At 48.5% G+C, this 20,601-nt stretch overlaps 1 protein-coding gene across 1 annotated transcript in view; it reads left to right on the top strand.

Annotated features, from left to right (window-relative positions):
* The first annotated feature begins 10,172 nt into the window (after positions 1-10,172).
* LOC147718393 (C-type Lectin CRL-like) overlaps positions 10,173-20,601 on the top strand; it is a 39,557-nt gene continuing 29,128 nt past the window's right edge. Inside the window, exons 1-2 of the mRNA XM_086918336.1 lie at positions 10,173-10,312; positions 20,011-20,180. Of these exons, the coding sequence (XP_086774462.1) occupies positions 10,255-10,312; positions 20,011-20,180 (228 nt within the window). The 5' untranslated portion in view covers positions 10,173-10,254. The remainder of the gene's footprint in view (positions 10,313-20,010; positions 20,181-20,601) is intronic.

The following is a 20,601-nucleotide window of genomic DNA, read 5'->3' as shown; positions in this document are numbered from 1 at the left end:
TCGCCCTCACCATGTCCTGTAGGGCTCTATAATGGAGATACTGTCCCCCAGTGAGACCAAAGGCCTCCGTAGCCCTTTCCAGGGTCACGAAAGAATCGTCGGGATACAGATCCGCCAAAGTTTCACAGCCGCCGTCACGCCATTCCCGGAACGACATGTGTTCCTCCATCAGCGTCACCGGTGCCAATATCCACACTGGTAGCTCTCTATGAAATGGGGCCCGTCTCAACACTCTCTCCACTACTCGCTGCCAAAGTCCGGCAGCGTGTCGAACAATATATGGCAGGGAGTCATCCGCTCCCCTACCCCGCATCAGGGCCACCTGCAGGGTCCTCTCATCCGCTCTACCCACCAGGAGTCGCAACTCCCAGTTGTCCGTACCCGCAAACCAGCGCGCGGCCGGTAGCAGTTGGGCCGCATAATAGTATAGGTCAAACCTCGGGGCCTCTAGGCCTCCTTCCTCCCAGCGTCTGACCACCGTGCGCAATGCAACTCTGCTGCGTCTGCCCGCCCAAAGCAAGGAGGTGAGGAGCGTATTAAGTTTATTAAATATTCGAGGAGGGAGAGGGCACAGGGTGTTCTGCAAGGTATACAACACTCTGGGCAACATCACCATCTTCAAGACGGCCAACCGTCCCATGAGAGAGAGTGGGAGCGTATTCCAAAAGGACACGGACTGTTGTAGGGAACTGAGCACTTGGCCGGCGTTCCGGGCAAGCAACTGCTCATCAGACACGGCCACTTGGATTCCCAGGTATCGGAAGGCCTCTATTTCCCATCTAAGTCCCAGGTACGGGAAACCCACTCTTGGGTCCTCACCACAGCCCGCAAGGGGGAAGATCAAGGACTTCTGGGGATTAAGGCGCAGACCAGAGGCCGCACGAAAACGGTCCAAGTGCTGCAACAGGAGTGGCACCGATTCTCGGGGGGAGGTCAGGTAGAACAGCACGTCATCGGCGTACAACGAAACCAAGTGCACTGCATCCCCCACTTGTATCCCCCAGGGGGCCATCTCCGCTCGAAGCGACACCGCCAGGGGCTTAATCGACAGTGCGAATAGGAGCGGCGACAGGGGGCACCCTTGGTGGGTGCCCCTGCCCAGCTGACACTCCTTGGATCGGGCCGCTCCGAGTCTGACCCTGACCGTAGGCGCACTGTAGAGGATCCAGATCCAGGCGCAGAAGAGGGGTCCCACCCCAGCCATTTGAAGCACCTCCAAAAGGTACCCCCAGCTGACAGTATCAAAGCCTTAGCCAGGTCTATAGACACCAGGACCTGAGGATCCTCTCTATCACGAACTTCATGGAGGACGTGGTTTAAGCGTTGGAGGTTCATGGCTGTGTTGCGGCCCGGAATGAACCCGCACTGATCTTGGTGGACTAGATGCGCCATATGCGGTGCCAGCCGCGTGGCCAAGATCTTATTGAGGATTTTTGCATCGGTGTTAATTAGAGTGATAGGCCGGTAGGCCGCGGGATCACAGCCATCCCCACCCGGCTTCAAAATCATGCAAACCTCACCCTGTTGCATGGTGGGTGGGAGTGTGCCACGCTCCAGTGCGTCATGGTAAACCTGGAGGAGACAGGGAGCGAGGGTATCCGCGAACGCCTGATAAAACTCAGGTGGAAAACCGTCTCCACCGGGCGTCTTAGCTGTCGGTAGGGCAGCTAACGCCATTTTGACCTCCTGTAGCGTCACCACAGCATCCAGCTCCTCCGCTTCTTCCCTAGAGAGGGTCTGGAGAGTCAAGCCTCGAAGGTATGGCTGATACGAAGCCTCCGTCACTAGGGGGTCCGCGGTAAAGACCGTCTGTAGATGCGTGCGAAGCACCGCGAGGAGGTCCATCTCTGAGTGCACCAGGTCCCCAGTGGGGCTTCTCAATGCCACGATCCGTGCAGGTGCCGATTCCCTACGGATGATCCAGGCCAATAGGCGGCCCAATTTGTCCCCTTCACGGTGGAGTCGCTGGCGATATCGGCCGAGAGTGAACTTATCCAGCCGGGTAAGGATATCGTGAACGCCCTCACGGTCCGTTCTTTCAGATTCTAGGTCTGACCCGTCCGGTTACGATAAGGAATGACAGTGGCAGAGGCGCTCCTCAGCACACTTGAGCTCACGGAGCAGCTGTCTCCGGACCCCATAAGTCAGACCCATGCATGCGCCCCGCACAACCGCCTTAAGAGCGTCCCATTTGGTCGCATAAGGCACGTTGCCATCTCCCCAATTCAGAGCCAAATAAGTATGCAGGGTCGTCTCCACATGTTCCCGTCCTACCAGATCCTGTAGGAGATCTCCCGTTATCCTCCAGGTCCGCTGACGGGAGGACCGGTCCACCCATTGCATTACGCACGTTACGGGCGAATAATCGGACAAAAACCTAGCCTAATGAGTCACCGACAAAACAAGGGATGCATCGATATTGACAGCAAAGATTCTATCGAGCCTACTATGAGTATTGTGCGTGGGGGTATAACAAGTGTACAGTTTCAGTCCCGGATTACCGAGGCGCCACACATCGACAGCACCCAGGTTCGTCATTACCTCCCGGAGACGTGCCGTCATCCGTGGTTTCGTGCCTGCGCGGGGAGGATGCCTGTCCAGCAGCGGATCCTGCACACAATTAAAGTCTCCAAACCAGAAGAGGGGGGCATCTAAGTCAGACACTATAAGCTCCTGTAAGCTGGAAAAGAACCTCGGATCATCTACATTGGGTGCATAAGAATTCAATAGCAGGAAGTCCCTCCCATCCAGCTTCACCCGCAAAAGTACATATCTGCCCTCAATATCTGCCTCAACGAACTGGACCGCCAGGGGAACCCCGGGTGCCACCCAGATCAGTACCCCCCTAGCATAGGTAGAGAAGGAGGAATGGAACATCTGACCCCTCCTCTTCTTTGCCAACTTAAGGGCACCATCCTCATTCAGATGTGTTCCCTGCAAGCACGCCACAGAGACTCCATGGCGGCGGAGAAAGGACAGTACCCTGTGTCTCTTGGTGCAAGTGCCCAAGCCCCACACGTTCCAAGTTAAAAATTTGTATCCCATAAGCATTGGTCATGCCCATCTGGGCAACCAAGTCTAGCATCTGCAAGCAGCCTCCCAGGGGCTCGAACCATGGTACACTCGATGCCAAAAACAGTTTCCCCCCAGAACACCCCCACAGCTCCCCCAACCACACAAACTCTGAAGAAATCCCCCCTCCCCCACCCATGAGCAGGAGTAGGGCAACAACAAAACACGCCACCCCGCCCTGCCCCTGCCAGTGCCAGCCAAAACTCAGAACCCCCTCAAAAACAGTCTCCCCACCCCCACCCGCGAGCAAGAGGACAGCAACAACCAAAAACGCTACCCTGCCCTTCCCCTGCCAGTGCCAGGACTTACACAGCCACCCCATACAACCCACTCAACCCACACCACACTCACACACAACCAACCAGACCCACCCACCCTCCCCCCCAGCTCCCCGAGGACCCAATGTTCCAGGACAATCTCCGGGGATGTCTATTGAATACAGGTTCTATGCTGGGCGACGATCCGCTATAGACTCGTGGGCCCCACACCACGTCTCCCCGTCCAACGGGGCACCAGTCCTCTGCCGCAATCTATCATCCAGGGCTCCCAACACCAAGGAGAGACATCATTGAACCAACAAAGATCCAGGAAGGGGTCCCCCCACCTCGGAGGGCAACAACGCATTAACAAAACAGTACCTTAGATCAGACAGGCCAGTTTCCGGGATCCCCGGAGCAGTGGAGTCCGTATCAGGCAAGGTTTCCTGCAAAGTATCTGGGACCAGGACCTCACCAGGGGCAGGCGCCCCAGGGGACTCCGGGGCGGCCCCCGTTGATGATGTTCTCATGCGAAGTGCTCCATCCTCTCCCACGGTCACCCGGCGCTCAGCAGAACCCCGGGACCGGGATCGGCGTCTTCCTCTGCCTCGACGACGCCGCTGGGGTCGGGTCCCCCAGATCTCGCGGGGGCCGCCCCGCTCACCAGGGGGTAGGTCATCTCTCCGTATCTCGAGCCACTCCCACACCTCCGCCGGGGTCTCGAAGAAGTGAGCGGCCCTGGGAGAGCACCTTGAGTTTGGCTGGGTAGAGGAGCATGTATTGGAGTTTCATTTCCCGGAGTTTCTGCTTAACTCCGAAGTAGGACTTCCGCTGCTCCTGCACCTGTTGAGTATAATCCGGATAGATGGAAACTCTGCTATTTTCGATTGTGAGGGACTCCATCTCCCTAGCGGCCCTTAGGATACATTCACGAACTTTGTAGTTCAGGATCTTTGCGATCAGGGCTCTAGGAGGCTCGCCCGGCCGTGGAGGGGGAATAAGGGCCCTATGAGCACGTTCAATGACAAAGACACTGGACAGTCCGGTCGGGCACAGCTGGGCGCGGATCCAGGTCTCCAAGAAGCGCTCAGCGTTTCCCGCCTCCAGCCGTTCCGGTACGCCCAGGACCCTGATGTTACTCCGACGGGCCCTGCCTTCCGCGTCCTCAGCTCTTCTCTCCAGTGCACGGGTAGTGGATGTCAGCTGCACGACTGACTTTTGCAAGGAAGCCACTTCAGTTTGTAACTGGGCAATATTGCCCTCCGCATCCGAAACCTTGTCCGCTACTTTTCGGAGATCCGTCAGGAGTAGATTAAAATCTATGGATACAGTCTCGATCTGCCTCTCCAAGGCAGAATGGGATCCCTGGATAGCCTTCAGGATCTCTTCTCTGGAAGGCTCAGGCGGTCCATCCCCTCCATCCTCCGGGCCGGTCTGGCGCATAATCCTCTGTGATGGCAGACGTGGTGTAGTATACTGCACAATGGTGTTGGGTTGGAAGGATTTCGCGGACCTATCCTTGCGGGCCGCCATCTAGAGGGGTAGATCGCGTGCCCTCCTAAGGCGTTCCAGAGATTTCCGGCCAGGTCCCACTGGCTAGGTATAGAGCACAGTGGCAGTACAAAGAAGGGATGACCAGAAAAAATGACAGCACAGCAGGTGGCTCCAGGCAGCTGCTATCCGAGCGGTGTCCAACCCAGGCAGGGGAGCAGGCGGAGCCAGTCAAGCCAGTCCCGGTGCAGTCTCCCCAATAGGAGAGGGAGTCCGGCACCGCCCACGGTAGTGTACAAATGGGCAAGCAGCAATTCACGATGCACTCACCGGGCCAGGCGGCGGGACGTCCGACTATCCAGTTGAAATAGAGAAACAGGCGCCCTCGCAGCCAGTGCACCCGGAGTGGGTCCCTGCACTGTCAAAAGGCGGCAGAACAATTTCCAAGTCTCCAGAGGCGCCCCCACAGGAGAGCGTAGAGATTCAGCTCACCGTGGGCCAGGGGTACTGCAGGCCATATGCCGCTGCAGCCTATGTATGAAGGCGCCGTGATGCCCGGGCAAAATGGCGTGCAGGAGGGGGAGGGGCGCCAAACCGCTCGCGACCCCCGGGGCACAGCACCTCAGGCCGCCGCAAGTCTCACCGGTACCGCGGGCCCCCCGTGTAGGGGCCGCCACAGTCTATTGTCCAGGGTAGGGCGGAGGCCGCAAGCTCCACACTCTCCAACAAAGAGGATCAGCCCACCTGGGCCGCACGGTCACTTCAGCGCAGAGCCGGCCTCCGAGGGCCACCAGCACCAGCTAGGGCAGAAGCGAGGCTCGGTCACCTCACCGCCTCGGCCCTCCGGCAGTCCTCTAGGGCCCCAGGAATCAGGCAAGCACTCACCCGGGGCAATGCCTCCCAATTGGCAGCTCCAGTGCAGCAAGGGATCGGAGGGGGAGGGGCGGGCTCCGCAACTCCCCACACGGGCCGGCGGGAATCGCCGGGCCCTAGGTCAGCCGTCAGCCACTCTGCCTCGGTCGTCAGCCGCCGTCCCAGGTCCGCGGAGGATGCAATGGGCCTCGGGTCAGGGAAGCACCACTTCGGGACGGGCCCCCCGCACCGCCACCCTCCCGTGCAGGCCCAGACCGCGGCCTCATGTAGATTAGGCTGGAGCTCTCAGCCCGCACCGCCCCTGCTCTCCGGGCCCCAGGTCAGCCGTCAGTCACTCTGCCCTGGCCGCCAGCCACCGTCCCTGGTCCACGGAGGATGTAATTGGCCACGGGTCAGGGAAGCACCTCTTCTGGACGGGCCGCCCGCACCGCTACACTCCCATGCAGGCCCAGACCGTGGCCTCGCGTAGGTCAGGCTGGAGCTCCCAGCCTGCCGCCCCGATCTCCGGCATCAATTGTGGGGGTTCTTGAGGTCGCCTCAGCAACGTGGGGGTCCCGAACGTGTCAGGGAAGCATCCGGCGCATCCACACCTGCTCGGAGAGTCCTGAAAGGATCTGTTTGACAGGATAATCGGGTCCTCGGGACGGAGCTGGAGAAGCTCACGTCCTGTCAGCCATGCTACTTGGCCGTAAGCGCATGTTTTAGAGTTAACAACGTTGAATGTTTTTTAATAACCTAACACACCCCAATCAGGGACTCATAGGAGTGGCAAATGCAGGGCTGGTCCCTGTATGGTCCTGATGAAAAGCCTGGGGAACTTGAAACATGTTGACCGCACACTGATTTAGCCCTGACTAAAGGTTAAATAGCAGTGTCACCCCCTTTTTTAATATACCAATCTAGGAGCTAAATAAATTTGTTGAGGCCCACTAGCACAGTATTTTTAAAATCACTCACATCCACTCTACCACTAGCTCACTTACACCACACATAGTCTTTCACAATTAAAGTGCTCCTGCGTAGTTCGCTAGTCGCAGCACGCCCCTTTTCGTAGAGAACTGGGATGGCCCCAATGATGAAGCATGTAAGCATGGGCGAATTTTGCGAATCTCGCGTTCGCGAATTTTGCGGATTTGCGAACTCGCAATTCGCAAAATCCGCGAATTCTCGCGAATTTGCGGATTTTTTTTTTTGTGTTCGCGCGGGTTTCTGCCAGTTCGCGAGGGTTTTGTACAATTTCGCAAACGCGAACTTACCTGTCGGGTCGCAAGTTTTGCGAACTTGTTGTTTCTACGTGTCCAGCCTGTTTGGGACACTCTTCTTCATCACTGCCACTCTCTGTCACCACTGCCTCTCTCTGACTACTCATGCCACCCTCTGGCCCACCCATGCCACCCTCTGTTTCATCACAGCACCCTCTGGTTGTCCAGTCAGTGTACATTATTGTGGCAAAGCAAAGCACACCTTCCCTGCCTCAAGTGACCTGAATTAATTTGGGGCTGATTAATGTGTCACAGAATATTTTTTTAGCTGGCACCTGCTTCCTTAGTGCTTCCTGATTAGTGATCTTTTGCACTTGCTAAGTGCTTTCATTGTTGCAAAATTAGTTACAACACCTGCCCTGCCCCAACTGACAATAATGAATTAGGGGCTGATTAATGGATTTGAACTCCTGGCTCCTGCTTGTCTCCCTTAGCTGTAATTCAGGACCTTTGTGGCATATGTGTAACTATTCTGAGGTTCAGAGCAGGGTCACATAATAGTTGCAAGTAGGCAACTGAACTCTGGAGGGGCCCCTCAGGAAGCACTACAGGGAATGGCTACTAATGATGAGCCTGAACTTTTGAACCTGGTAAGTAGTTTCAGTTTTGCTAAGATCGTATTTCTGCAATTTAGCGCTTATTCGCGGGGCGCGAAGTTGTACTGGGAAGCCACGAACTCACGCGAACAGTGCGAGCAAGCCATAAAATCCGCTGCTCGCGGATTTGCGGATTTTGCGGGAGATTCGCGAATCTCGCGGATTGCGAATTTACCGAAAATCCACAAAATCCGCGAGCGAAACGGATTTTCCGCCCATGCTTAGAAGCATGTCACTGTGGGGAAACCCCGGTGACTGAGGGGACACTAGTAATACATTTTTCTTTCTTTTTGGTCTGTACTGACAAAATTTGATCAGTGACCATCATACAAGCTAGGTCTCTGAATCCAGTACATTGGGTTCCTACTGTTTTTGCTAAGTTCACTTGGAGGCCGACCTAGCTTAGTTTATCCTCCTTCTCCCTCCACCCCTTCTATTTTTAGATGCTGTACACTCCAGCAATAAGGAAAGGGGCCTACACCCAACAGTGCCAGCAGGTCTTGGGAGTCAAAGGTGCAAGTGGCAGATCTCTAAAGGTAAAGAGCAGGTACTTCAGCCATCAATGCTCAGAAACCCTGCTGTTGCTCTAAACCACCCGTTGAGCTGCACTCATTTGTCTTCGCCTGGCCGAAATACTCTACCATGGTTGACATCCACACCCCATCATTTACAAACTTCAGCCAAATTAATCTTTGAGCTAAAAGGTGGGACGAATCTAAGCATGCCAGTAAATCATTTTTCTAGCATGTCTTTCTCGTTCTATTGTAAATATGGTTGGCGCATATCAACACAGATGCGATTGTTTTTGTCTCTCTTCTCTTATGCCTTTAGGTGGGATCTCTTCTCATATTACTTTCAGTGGGGAGAAGATGGAACGTATTCTGAATGCTTCACTTACAATGAGAGGTTCTAGTCTAGAATGTAAAAGACTGGTGGGCCAGTACAGAGAGGCTGTGAGGGAATAAAGACATACATGATGTTGATGCTGACAATAAATTATATTTAAATAATTCAACACTTCATGACTACTAATGGACACAGTAGAGCTGTCGAAACACTGGGATCATATGTGATTTGGATACCTTCACCATTGTCCGTGCCTGGACAGACAAACAGATATAATGTTGCTGGGTGATTGTTGAGTCCTGGGTTTGTGCACCCCAATACTACCTCCCTGAGAAGCCTGTGACTGCTTGCCATCACTACCATTGACAGTCAAAAGAGACTGTACTTGACCCCAGTTTGCATAGCCGTGGTAGGTCAGACTCTGGCACATCTGACGGAAATGACTAGTTCCTGCTTGACCTTTGAACCCTCCCAAGCGGGGTCAGACAATGCTCTTCGCTTTGTGCCTCTTCTGGATTGAAATATTTTCTTCTTCTTGCCATTAAGCTCTGAAACTCTTCTTCCCGCTCCTCTCCACATCGTTATGCCTCTTTGAAAGCCCATCTTAGAGCTGCGTATATCGTCACACTTTTAAATATTACAACTGGCGACGAGGAGAAACATCAAGTTGTTATGCTGGAACAAGGGACGCTGGGGCAGATTTACAAGCACCGTACGCCACATTTGTGCCGTGTTGCGTTACTTTTGAGAACCAGCGGTGGCGCAAAGCGCCATGCTGAGGGGTATTTACAACGTCACGCATCTAAAGTGATGCGTCATGTTGTAAAGCCCTGCGCCACATGTGGGCGTTCTGGCGCAGGAGGGTGGTGCGTTCCAGTGCAGAGACGCCTCCTAAAAGTGGCTAAGTGAAATCTACAAGATTTCACTCAGTCACTTTTACGGCCATGCTGCGACAAAACCCTGCGCCTGCTTGAAGCAGGCGTAAGGATTGACGCAGCATATTAGGCATAGGGGCAGCCGAACGCTGCTGGAGCTGCATCCCACTTGCGACGCGACTCCAGCACTGCGTCACCTTTATGGCAGCAGATGCGTCACACATCTGTCTATTCTTGCCCCATGGTGTGCGGCGCATCCATGGTGGCGCAAGAGGTGTCTGCTGTGACGCAAAATAACTGGTGCATCCCTGCTGATATGCAGGGATGTGCCAGCGATTGTAAATCTGCCCCGCTGTACATAACTATGTGGAATAAGCTTTCTAAAGTCACTAAACTGCTACAACGCTCTAAATGTAATACACATACAGCGATACCGAAATTCTAGAAGACAAATGCTGGAATACAGAGTTTCTTTCTAGGAGCTTTTGAAATGTTAAATACGTGAACAGTGACGTGGGTGCCTATTATGGGGTCTGTAGCAGTTTAAAAGTGTAACTCAAATTACGAAAACAAATTGCTGCAAAACAAATATTCAGAGTAAACGTACCCTGATTTGCAGTGCATAATTTAAACTTTACAACTAAGATATATGTTTTCGATCACTGTCTCCAACACACATGAAGCCTTGAGCATGTGTCTGTCATGCCCTGCCCCAGCGAGGGCTTGAGAAATACCTCCTGTTGACAACTCGTGGGTGCTTTCAGGGATTGCCCCACATTCAATCAAGCCTGGCGGTGAGGCCATTTTGATGAAGGTGCTGATAAGGGATGGGTCATAGGTAGCACGTGTGAGCACTTCTGCAAAGTCCTCCTTTAAAGGGCCTGCGCCAGAGCAGAGAAGAAGGGAGTCTGTGCTGTGCTTGGTCCAGACTGAGCTTCTGCTGACATTGGCTTTGGGACAGGAGTCTCCAGCTGCTGCAACGATGAAATCTCTGCTCATAGTCTTCTCCCTGCTGGGACTGGTGACCTGCAAGGCTCTGGGTAAGTGACTGAAGCTGGGGCCCTCATAGACATTATCCTGTAGTGCCCTGAGGGACTAGGAGATACTTGGAGGCCTTCAATGCAGGGACTGAGGGAGTCTCTATGAAGATTTATGCCAGAAGCCTTGGGTTGTATCTGATGAGCCTCGGTGGTACATAGACACTCTGATACAACAGGCAAGAGGCAGAGAGGGAGTCAATAAGGAAGATGCACAGAGGGGGGGGGGGCATGTTGAGTACAATGTTGGCGTACACCAAGAGCAGTGGCGAGAGAGCCATTCCAGCACGAAGGGCATTACCTGAGCGAGCCATGCCTGCACAGAGGGCTATACTGTGCGAGCCATGCCTGCACGGAGGGCTATACTGAGCGAGCCATGCCTGCACGGAGGGCTATACTGAGCAAGCCATGCCTGCATAGAGGGCTATACTGAGCGAGCCATGCCTGCACGGAGGGCTATACTGAGCGAGCCATGCCTGCATGGAGGGCTATACTGAGCTAGCCATGCCTGCACAGAGGGCTCTTCAGGGCATAAGCTATGCACAGTGGGAGTCAATGGGGAGTGCTGTGCCTCCCCAGATGGGGCTCCATAGGGCTTGCAATGTAAGCACAGGAGAGTCTAATGTGAGAATGTGGTGCAGATACTGGGGCAGGGGTTAAAGGTGAGAGCCAGGCTGGCAGAAAAAAGAACTCCAGTGAGCCCTACAGACAGCCTGGGTTATGTAGAGTCAAGGAAACATAAAAGTAATGGGTGGATTGCTTGTATTAATCTCAGTGCGTTGGAATAACTCTGGATCACCATTCACTACACCTTTTTTTGCCCATCATACCACCTCAGACACTTGCGATATGCAAATCAGACTTAGTCTACCACACAATACTAACAGTCCAGTCTGAACTGTAAAGCCAGGGACAGACTTACTGCAAAAGGGTCTGGGATTAGGGAGGTATAAGAGGGGTTTAGGGATGATCTGGGAGAGGTTTGGGGAGGGTGGTCACTCACCCACACAAGAGTAAGCCAATTGCATTACTCTGGGGGTGCATACCAAAAGTTGTACACTTATTCCAAGGTGTTTGGACAAAGTATCAAGGAAAACATATTGCGTGGACAAAATTTTGTGTCAAGTATATCGAGGACAAAAATCTTGTGTAGGTAAGTTTTTATGGGAAAATACATTTTACTATACTTAACTCCACAATTACGTACTTTAACTCTCTCTCTCTCTCTCTCTCTCTATATATATATATATATATATATATATATATATATATATATATATATATATATATATATATATATATATATATCCATATCTTTAATGCTGTACATAGCTGTGGAGCCAGGAATAGTTAATAGTTAATCTCTACTTACCTATTTGTACTTACCCTCTCAATATTTTGGGCCTCGATATTTTTGACATGATATTCTGTCTGCACAATATTTTTGCCATCTATATTCTATCAGCTATCTTACTCCAAGTGTAAATTTACTCAAAAGGGTAAGTTACCTTTGTTACCTTTGCAAAACAGGCCCAATACCTTTACATATACATCCGTCTTCTTGACATAGATCTCAAAACACCAGGGGTCTTATTATACAAAGTTACCTGGAGACGCAACAGGTGTTTGCACCCGCTTTCCGCACTCCCAGGGCAATTTGGTATTACAGAAGGGGCGGCAGACGCAGGTGCGGGCACTTCTGTGATACAGATACCGCCATCTCTATAATCAGAGGATGTTCCCTCATTTGCATGGGGGCATGGCCCCATGCAAATAAGGGAATCTTCTTCCCTCTGCGTCATATTATAGATGCGGGCTCAAAGGTAAAGATGTCAGGAGGGGCGTTGACAGTGCGCCACCTAAAAGATGGTGCACTCTCAGAGCGTCCCCTGATGGCAGCTGTCAGGACGAGGTGAAGGTGTTTCTATGGATCCTCTACACATCCCCTTGCAGGCAGGAGAAGTCACTCACTGCACCTGACTTCAAGGGAATCGCTAATCACCTTTAAGACCGTTGCCGCCTGCACAGTGAAACACGGAGCAACTGCTTCAAAGCCGCTCTCTATTTCACTTGAATATGCTGCCCCCAGGATAGCGGGAGTACGAACTTCCCTGTTGGCAGCGCATTCAGTCTAATACAGTGCATTCTACTTGTTTACGCTGAGCGTACCTTTTGAAAAGACTGTAGATGGTACAGAACCAGGCAGCCAGGTTGATACTCCAACAACCCAGATGGGAACACATCTCTCCTTCTATGAAAGAGCTACACTGGCTTCCCATCCCACAAAGATGTGCATTTAAAGTTGGCTGCCTTATTTTCAAAACCCGGTGCTAGCCCAAAATTTATATCCAGACTTGTTCAGAAATATTTACCTGCACGTAGCTTACGCTCTGCCCACAAGAACCTTCTAACCATTCCGTCCTACAAAAGGAAACTTATAGGTGGCTGCAGGTTTGCAGTATTGGCACCCAGCTTCTGGAACACTCTTCCTTTAGACATAAGAACCTGCTCTGAATTCTCTAGATTATGTAGGCTTCTTAAGACTTGGCGCTTTACCCAAGCTCATAACTAGATTCTGCAGACAACTAAATATATGGGGTCCCAGCAATACCTTAAGTTCAGTGCCAAGAAACCAATTGGCGTATGTGCGCTTTATGAAAAATTTTAACATAACATAACAAAGATGCGCCCTGGCCAAACAAGGAAAATGCGCTGCACTGTACAATACGGCCCCTGGTTTACAAACCGTCTATCCCCACTAAAACAATATTCACTACACCAGCCTTCTTGAATGCCCACCATAACGGAGAATGACAACAGCAGGGGTACTTATTGTGGGGTATTGCTTGTCCTCTTAAGATGTCAGACTAAGGTGTGGCAGAGTGGCAGAGTGGGCCACTGGCATGGAGAAGGTTCCTTGAAATTGACACCACAAGGAAACATCACAAGTAAAATACAGGTAACATAAATAAATAAATACTAGGATGGGGCAGCTGTTACGACCAGCTTCAGACTGTTTTCCCTAAACTAGGACCCAGCTTAAGTAAGACCATGAAATTTACTTTCAACCAAAACTATTAACAGTTTTTCCTGTCTAGGTAGGAACCACATACCCTTTGTACCTCAAACTCTTTCCTACTGCAATGCTGGTGTGGAAGAGTGGATGGAAAAGGGAGATTACAAGTTTGGGATTCATACTTACATTATCTGGTGAGGTCCCTATCACATAACCTAGATAGAGGCAAATTATTTGATAACCTCATGTGAGATTTTAAGCAAGATGAAATGATATGATATTGCACACATCATGGTTCACCTCCATTGCAGTATGAGTGAGGCCCCTGGGTCCCTTTGGTCCCACAGGAATGTCATTTAAAATACTCGAATTATGCAATTCCTGTGCAATTTAGCAATTCTGGAAGACAGTGTGGACATGTTTGCCATGCCACAGACCCATCTAAAGACAGGGGAGGTGAAAGGTGGGAGGAAGAAGAGCCTCAGTTAGCAAAGCAGGTCAAATATATACAGAAGTGATTCAAAGGGCAAGGTACAGAGAGGACCCGCTGTCGTATTGGGAAGTGGATAGGATATGTTTTGAGTCATATTTATATCGAATATATACACATAGTGATACCAATTTACATGGGCATTAGTACTTCTATAGAGAAAAAAGTATCACATATCTGAATTATTTTAAAAAGTGAAATTGTAAGCTTTACTCGCTGATCACCCATGATAAATCTTTGAAGTCAAGCATTCCATGCAGTGAAGTAAGGGAAACATCCTTTACAACGCAACTTTTACCACGCAGTGCTTTTACGTCGCAACTTTTACAACGCAAACCATTACAACGCATTGCGCTGGGGGGCGCTCTAGGATAGGGAATAGATTTAATTTACTATCCAACACCTTCCCTACTATCCACGGGGACTGGAGTTGGAATAGTAAATTAAACTATTCACTATCCAGCACCCCTCAACACTATGCGTTGTAAAGGCATGCGTTGTAAAGGTTGCCATGTAAAAGCATGAGATGTAAAAGTATGCATTGTAATGTCATACATCCGTGAAGTAAGTGTGAGTCAAGCAGGACATTGATACGATCACAGAAAAAGGTCAAATATTTTCATGCAAGCAGCACTTGGCTTGGCATTAAGGAAGAACTTTTGACGAGATAGAACTCGGAAGCAGGAATTCTAGTGGAAGCATAGATGAATAAGCATTGGCAAAGCTAATAGTTCTGGCATTTTCTGCCAGACCTTTGGCCTTGTCAATGTTTGTTTTTGTTTTAGTAATGGTTTTTGTAAAACGTCATTGTTGAAGGAGCTGCCGGCATGCCTCTAAAATATTGCTAAAATCGAAAAATATTTTTGGGTCTCAAAAATCACACATTGCTGTTGTAGTTCTTGGCACTGAAGGGAACTAATTTACATGGGGATGCCCTCCTTGAGAATGGGCAGAAAGCAGTCACTCACAGTGAAGTTAGCCAATGACAAATGGGCCCTCCTTAAGAATGGGCAGAAAGCAGTCACTCACAGTGAAGTTAGCCAATGACAAATGGGCCGACCCGCTGCCCTTGCCGACACAACAACAAACCAATGGATGAAAAGTGCTGGGTGAAAGACCCTATCAAGTTAATTATACATATAATTGTAGTAAAATCAAAAGGTCTTGGCTAATATAAGGTCTAAAAGGAGGCACAGGAGAGGAGGACATGATAGCATCATTCTGCTACGTCTGTATTCTCACATGGGAGGTACACAGACATTTGTAATGCCATTTGTGGATTTTTAAAATGGTTTGGAATGTGAATGATTTTCTGCACCTGATCTAATTCTGCAAATACAAACAGGCAACATTCAATGAAATACCAAGCTTACACCATTTTTAAACTAAAGGAATCATTGGGTCAGATTCAGATCTTGGTGGGCGGGTTACTATGTCACAACGATTAAAGATATCCCTTCCGCCGAAATATCAATCACATATTATCCTATGGGATTTATATTTTTGGGCAGACGGGATATCCGTCACCGTAGCGACGAAGTAGCCCATCCACTGAGATCTAGATCGGGGCCATTATTTTATACACGCAAGAGAGGACTTCAGCAGCACAAATACAAAAGTGTTTCAAGCCTGCTACACCAATAAACAGACCATTCTTTAGCCTATATGTTGAAATTTAATACTGCAACAGGCTGTACCGGTATACAACGTTTAGCACGCATTTTTTACAACGCACTACCATTACAACGCAGGCATTACCACGTGTGCCACGTGTGCCATAACGCTGCTGTTTAACCCTTCTTTACAGATACAGAGATGCCATGTGCTCTATGTCAACATGAACACGATTTCAAATCCCTGGGTATCAATTTACAAATCACTCCTCTAAGGTGTCATACTCTTACTAGTTCAATGGAAATAAATCACAACTACAATAACCTTCATTTCTCACATGGAACAGTGAAATTGTGTCCGCAATGACATGCTGTAAGGTGGCCTCCCTATTATATAGGGCACATACATTGAAGAACTCATAATAATGAAACTAGGCCAACAATGTTCCTTCATTTACGCAACTTAGAATCAGCTACCATAATGAAAGATGAGCATATTAGTGATATCACTAATGATGTAATTTGTGATGTCATCAATAAATGTATTTGAAGTATCAATGATTTCTTCTTTTTTTTGTCAACGATTGGGTAATACAAGATACAAACAAATACATCAAAGCAATATCGATGCTACATATAACCAATATCAAAGCATAATATCACAGATAAAGTAAATAATCAAGGAGCGCATAAAAATAAATAGCAAATAAAAAAGGGGGAAATCAACCATAAATTAATATTAGACATATAATTATTGGACCCTGCCCTCCTATTTACACTGCAATGGAAATCCTGGTATTTCCACAAATTTATCTAAAGCCAAGACCCCCATATTGCATTGCACTTTGCGACTGAGCGGGTGCCTCTTGACTTGGCCAAAGCCTGTTCCATATTGTGAGTCTGTCGAACAAGAAGCAGCCAATCCATCACATTTGGGGGCTTTGACAATTTCCATTCTCGGGCAATAGTCAACCTTGCAAAAATACTGTCAAATCGGCTTGCTCCGGCGATGTCTAGTCTGGTTTCTCCCCAACAACATGGGTTTATTCAAAATAGAGATACAACTACCCATGTAAATACGGCGGTGATAGCTTTGGATGTGGCTAATATAACACCTACCCCACTTGGTATTATTCTATTAGATGCTGAGGAAGCGTTCGACCGAGTGGGGTGGGAGTTTTTATGGGCTGTAATTGATGCTTTTGGGATTGGGAGTCGATTTAAGAAATGGGTACAAGCCCTATATGATAAGCCTAGTTCTAAATTGGCATATTCAGGTTTACTGTCATATGCATTTCTGGTGTCTTGTGGTACGCGTCAGGGGTGCTCTCTATCACCCCTATTATTTGCCCTATAGTCATTTATTTATGCTTTACAAAATAATCCTCAAATTAGTGCTTTTAGCAATGGAACAACCTCCTTAAATGTCATTGCAGATGCGGACGACTTGGCAGTATTTTCTACAGACCCAGGACAAGCATTAGGGGAAATAACAGAGGCGGCTGCCGGGTTTGGTCTGATATCAGGGTATAAATTAAATATTAATAAGACTCAAATGTTAAGTAATCATAAATCACTAGATTTTATACAGGGGTTTTGCCCAGTCGTTACTTATCTGGGGGTGTGGTTATCAGCGGAAATAGAGAAAATTGTCTCTTTCAATTATGAAGAGTTGCTGAAAGGTACAGTTAAATATTTTAAAAACTGGCATAAGCTACCAAAAGGCATTATAGGCCGTATTAATATTATTAAAATTAAAATTCTGCCTAAGTTCTTATATCTTTTTCGCTCTATCCCACTACGGGTTCCCAATTCTTTCTTCAAACGATTAGAAGGGGCAATTGGCAGCTTTAGTTGGGGATACAAGAAAACTAGGCGAGCGATAGAAGGATCACAGCTACCATTTGGTCAAGGAGGCTTAGAGCTACCAGATTTTACGATGTACTTCTGGTCAGCCTTCTTTGGCCGCTTCCGAAGTCTGATTAATCCTGCGAGTATCTTATTTCTTCATACATTTATGTTGGGGGAAGAAAGTAGAATGTTCCTGTATAGAATAATGGATCCTAATTATTTTAAAAGGGGTTACATTTAAGACCGATAGGGACAGCATATTTTTTGGCGGGCGATTTTGCATAAAGGTAATATATCTCCATATCATGATACATTTCTTCTGTATTATAATTCTGCTTTACCTAGCATATTTCACCATGGGGTGGGGAAAAACTGGGCCAGATTGGGAGTAGGATGCTTGGGCGATCTTTTCGATTACAATAGTATTAACTCTTTTGAGAAACTACAGCTCATCCATAAGCTGAAGTATGAATGATTTCACGGCCAAAATACTAAAACAATTAGACCCCCTTACTCACCCCATCATTATCAAATTACTAAACGCTTCTCTGAGTGAGGCCCACGTCCTCCAACCTTGGAAACACGCCATGGTTGTACCTTTACGGAAAAAATTGGGTGCAGATTCTTCCAACTCCGCCAATTTCCGCCCTATATCTTTGTTGCCTATCTTTTCGAAGATACTGGAGAGACATATAAATTCCCAGCTTTCTAAACTTGTCGAAAGCACTGCTTTTCTCCATCCTTCTCAGTCGGGCTTTCGGCCTAGGCACTCAACTGAGACAGCCCTCCTGGGGGTAACAGAGAGTCTTAGGCACGGTGTCGATCAGGGAAACACCATGGCGCTCATCCTGCTGGATTTGAGCGCAGCCTACGACACCATGTCGCATTCCATCCTCATTGACTCTCTGAAATCTCTAGGTATGGCAGGCCAGGCCCTGGCCTGGGTGATGTCTTTCCTTAACGACCGAACCTTTCAAGTGTTTTCTTCTAAAGCAGCTTCCACCATCTGTCCATCTACCCGCGGCGTTCCCCAAGGATCAATCCTAAGCCCTTTAATATTTAATATTTACGTTAAACCCTTGGCAACCATAGTTGAACAGGCTGGGCTAACCCTGTTCTCCTACGCAGATGACACCCAGATTGTCTTCTCCCTATCAGGGAGAGACGAGAACAACATCTCCACACTCAAGTCGGGCCTCATTCTTGTGGCCGACTGGATGCGGAGAAACTGTCTCAAGCTGAATGGCGAGAAGACCGAGGTGGTCATTCTAGGTCGGAACAAACATCTCTGGGGTCCCCGCCACTGGCCCATCGAACTGGGAAATGCGCCAACTCCTTCCACTGCAGTTCGTAATCTGGGTGTCATTATTGACGACAGGATAACTATGAGGCAACAGGCTACTAAGGTTGCAGCCATTTGCTTCTCAACGCTGCGGTGGCTTTATAAGATTCTGTGGATGCTCCCCCTCTCCTCCCGCAGAACCGTAGTCCAGGCACTTGTAACATCACGCCTGGACTATGGCAACATTCTCTACTTGGGCGCAGATAAAGCCACCATACATGTGCTTCAGGTTGTGCAAAATGCGGCTGCGCGCCTGCCAAAGAACGTCCCTAGACGCACTTCAGCCACTGCCGCCTTGCGTGACCTTCACTGGCTGAGCATCCCTGAACGTGTTAAATTTAAGGCACTCTGTTACATGTTCAAGGCCAAGCAGGGCAGCGCCCCAGCCTATATTCAAGGGCTGGTAAAACCCTACAGACCCCTGCGCTCACTAAGGTCATCGGACACTGGCAACTTCACAGTGCCAAGATGGAAGCTGACAAAAATGGGAGGCCGCTCCTTTTCCACCTTGGGCCCTAAATATTGGAACCCCTCCCACTGGCACTAAAATCAGAGACCAACCTACTCCGCTTCCGTAAGGCTCTGAAGACTCTGCTTTTTACTAAGCGTGGCCAATAGTCGGTTGTGGCCTCAAGTCAGGTGATGCACCCTCCTTTCTTCTATAGTCTATCCCTGGCGCCGGGAAACCCATTGTGGGTAGCTGTGCGCGATATAAGCTTAAATAAATAAAATAAAATAAATAAATATGTGAGATCATGGTCAGTTTATGGTGGGAGCTTGATTAGTATAGCATATCATAACTGATGAGTTGTTTATGTTTTGTAAAGGAACTTAATTTCTCCCTCTCTCTGTCTCTCTTTCTCTCTCTCTCTCTCTCTCTCTCTCTCTATCTATATATCTTTCATCTTTCTATATATTTATCTAGCTATATATATATATATATATATATATATATATATATATATATATATATATATATATACACACATATATGTATATGTATATGTATATATATACATATACATATATATATATATATATATATATATATATATATATATATATATATATATATATATATATATATATATATATATATATATATATATATATATATATATGAAAAACAGTTCCTCCTCCGCTTGCTCTGCGCTCGCAGACACCGCCTCCACGCCAGCAAAGAACGAGGACCGGACCATCAAAGTCAGCAAGATGGAATTTTATTAAACAAAAAACAGAACCAGCGACGCGTTTCGGGCGGAAAGCCCTTGGTCACGCTGCAATATATATATATATATATATATATATATATATATATATTTATACACACACACACACTGAGGTGGCAGAGTCATTCGATTAGGGTGTTTTTTGCTCTTGTAATTGCAGAAATGATGACCGAAGATGACCTGATGGACCACTCTGGATCTGATCCCTCACCGAAGCTGAACACTTCTGATGGATGGGGGTGCCCAGTGTGTGGAATTCATGACTGGATCAAGTTCGGAACAACCTGTTACAAATTCTTCCCTCAAAAGCTTACATTCGCCAGCGCAGAGGTATGTACGGCTATATCTTATTTTAATCTATGTTTAATGAGCACGCATTTGTAGAAAAGAAACACAATCTGGTTGATCAGCTAGGCTACTCAGGTTAAAACATTCTGTGAAGGAAGCTGGGAGGAAGTTGGGATCTTGAGACCTGTCCTGAAGATTAGTGATCTTAGATTGGGCTGATGGAAGGTTGTAACAGTCCACTTAACCCACATTTAGGGAACCACTGGTCAAGGGGATGCATAATGTTCTAACCCTGGAAGACTATTCTTTATACTCCACCTGCCAGCAGGTAGACTTTAGAAATGCCAGGTCTCTTGAAGGAACTCAGGGCCTCATTTATGAAAAGTGTTGCATCGCTATATGAAAACAGCAATGCAACACTTTTCAGTGCACCCTCCTTGCGACACCATGGATGTGCCGTATT

This window comes from Lissotriton vulgaris, chromosome 4_1 (genome assembly GCF_964263255.1).
Source record: "Lissotriton vulgaris chromosome 4_1, aLisVul1.2, whole genome shotgun sequence".
In the NCBI taxonomy this organism is placed as follows: domain Eukaryota; kingdom Metazoa; phylum Chordata; class Amphibia; order Caudata; family Salamandridae; genus Lissotriton; species Lissotriton vulgaris.
Note: the sequence above shows the minus strand (reverse complement) of the source record. Positions and strands in the feature narration are given on the sequence as shown.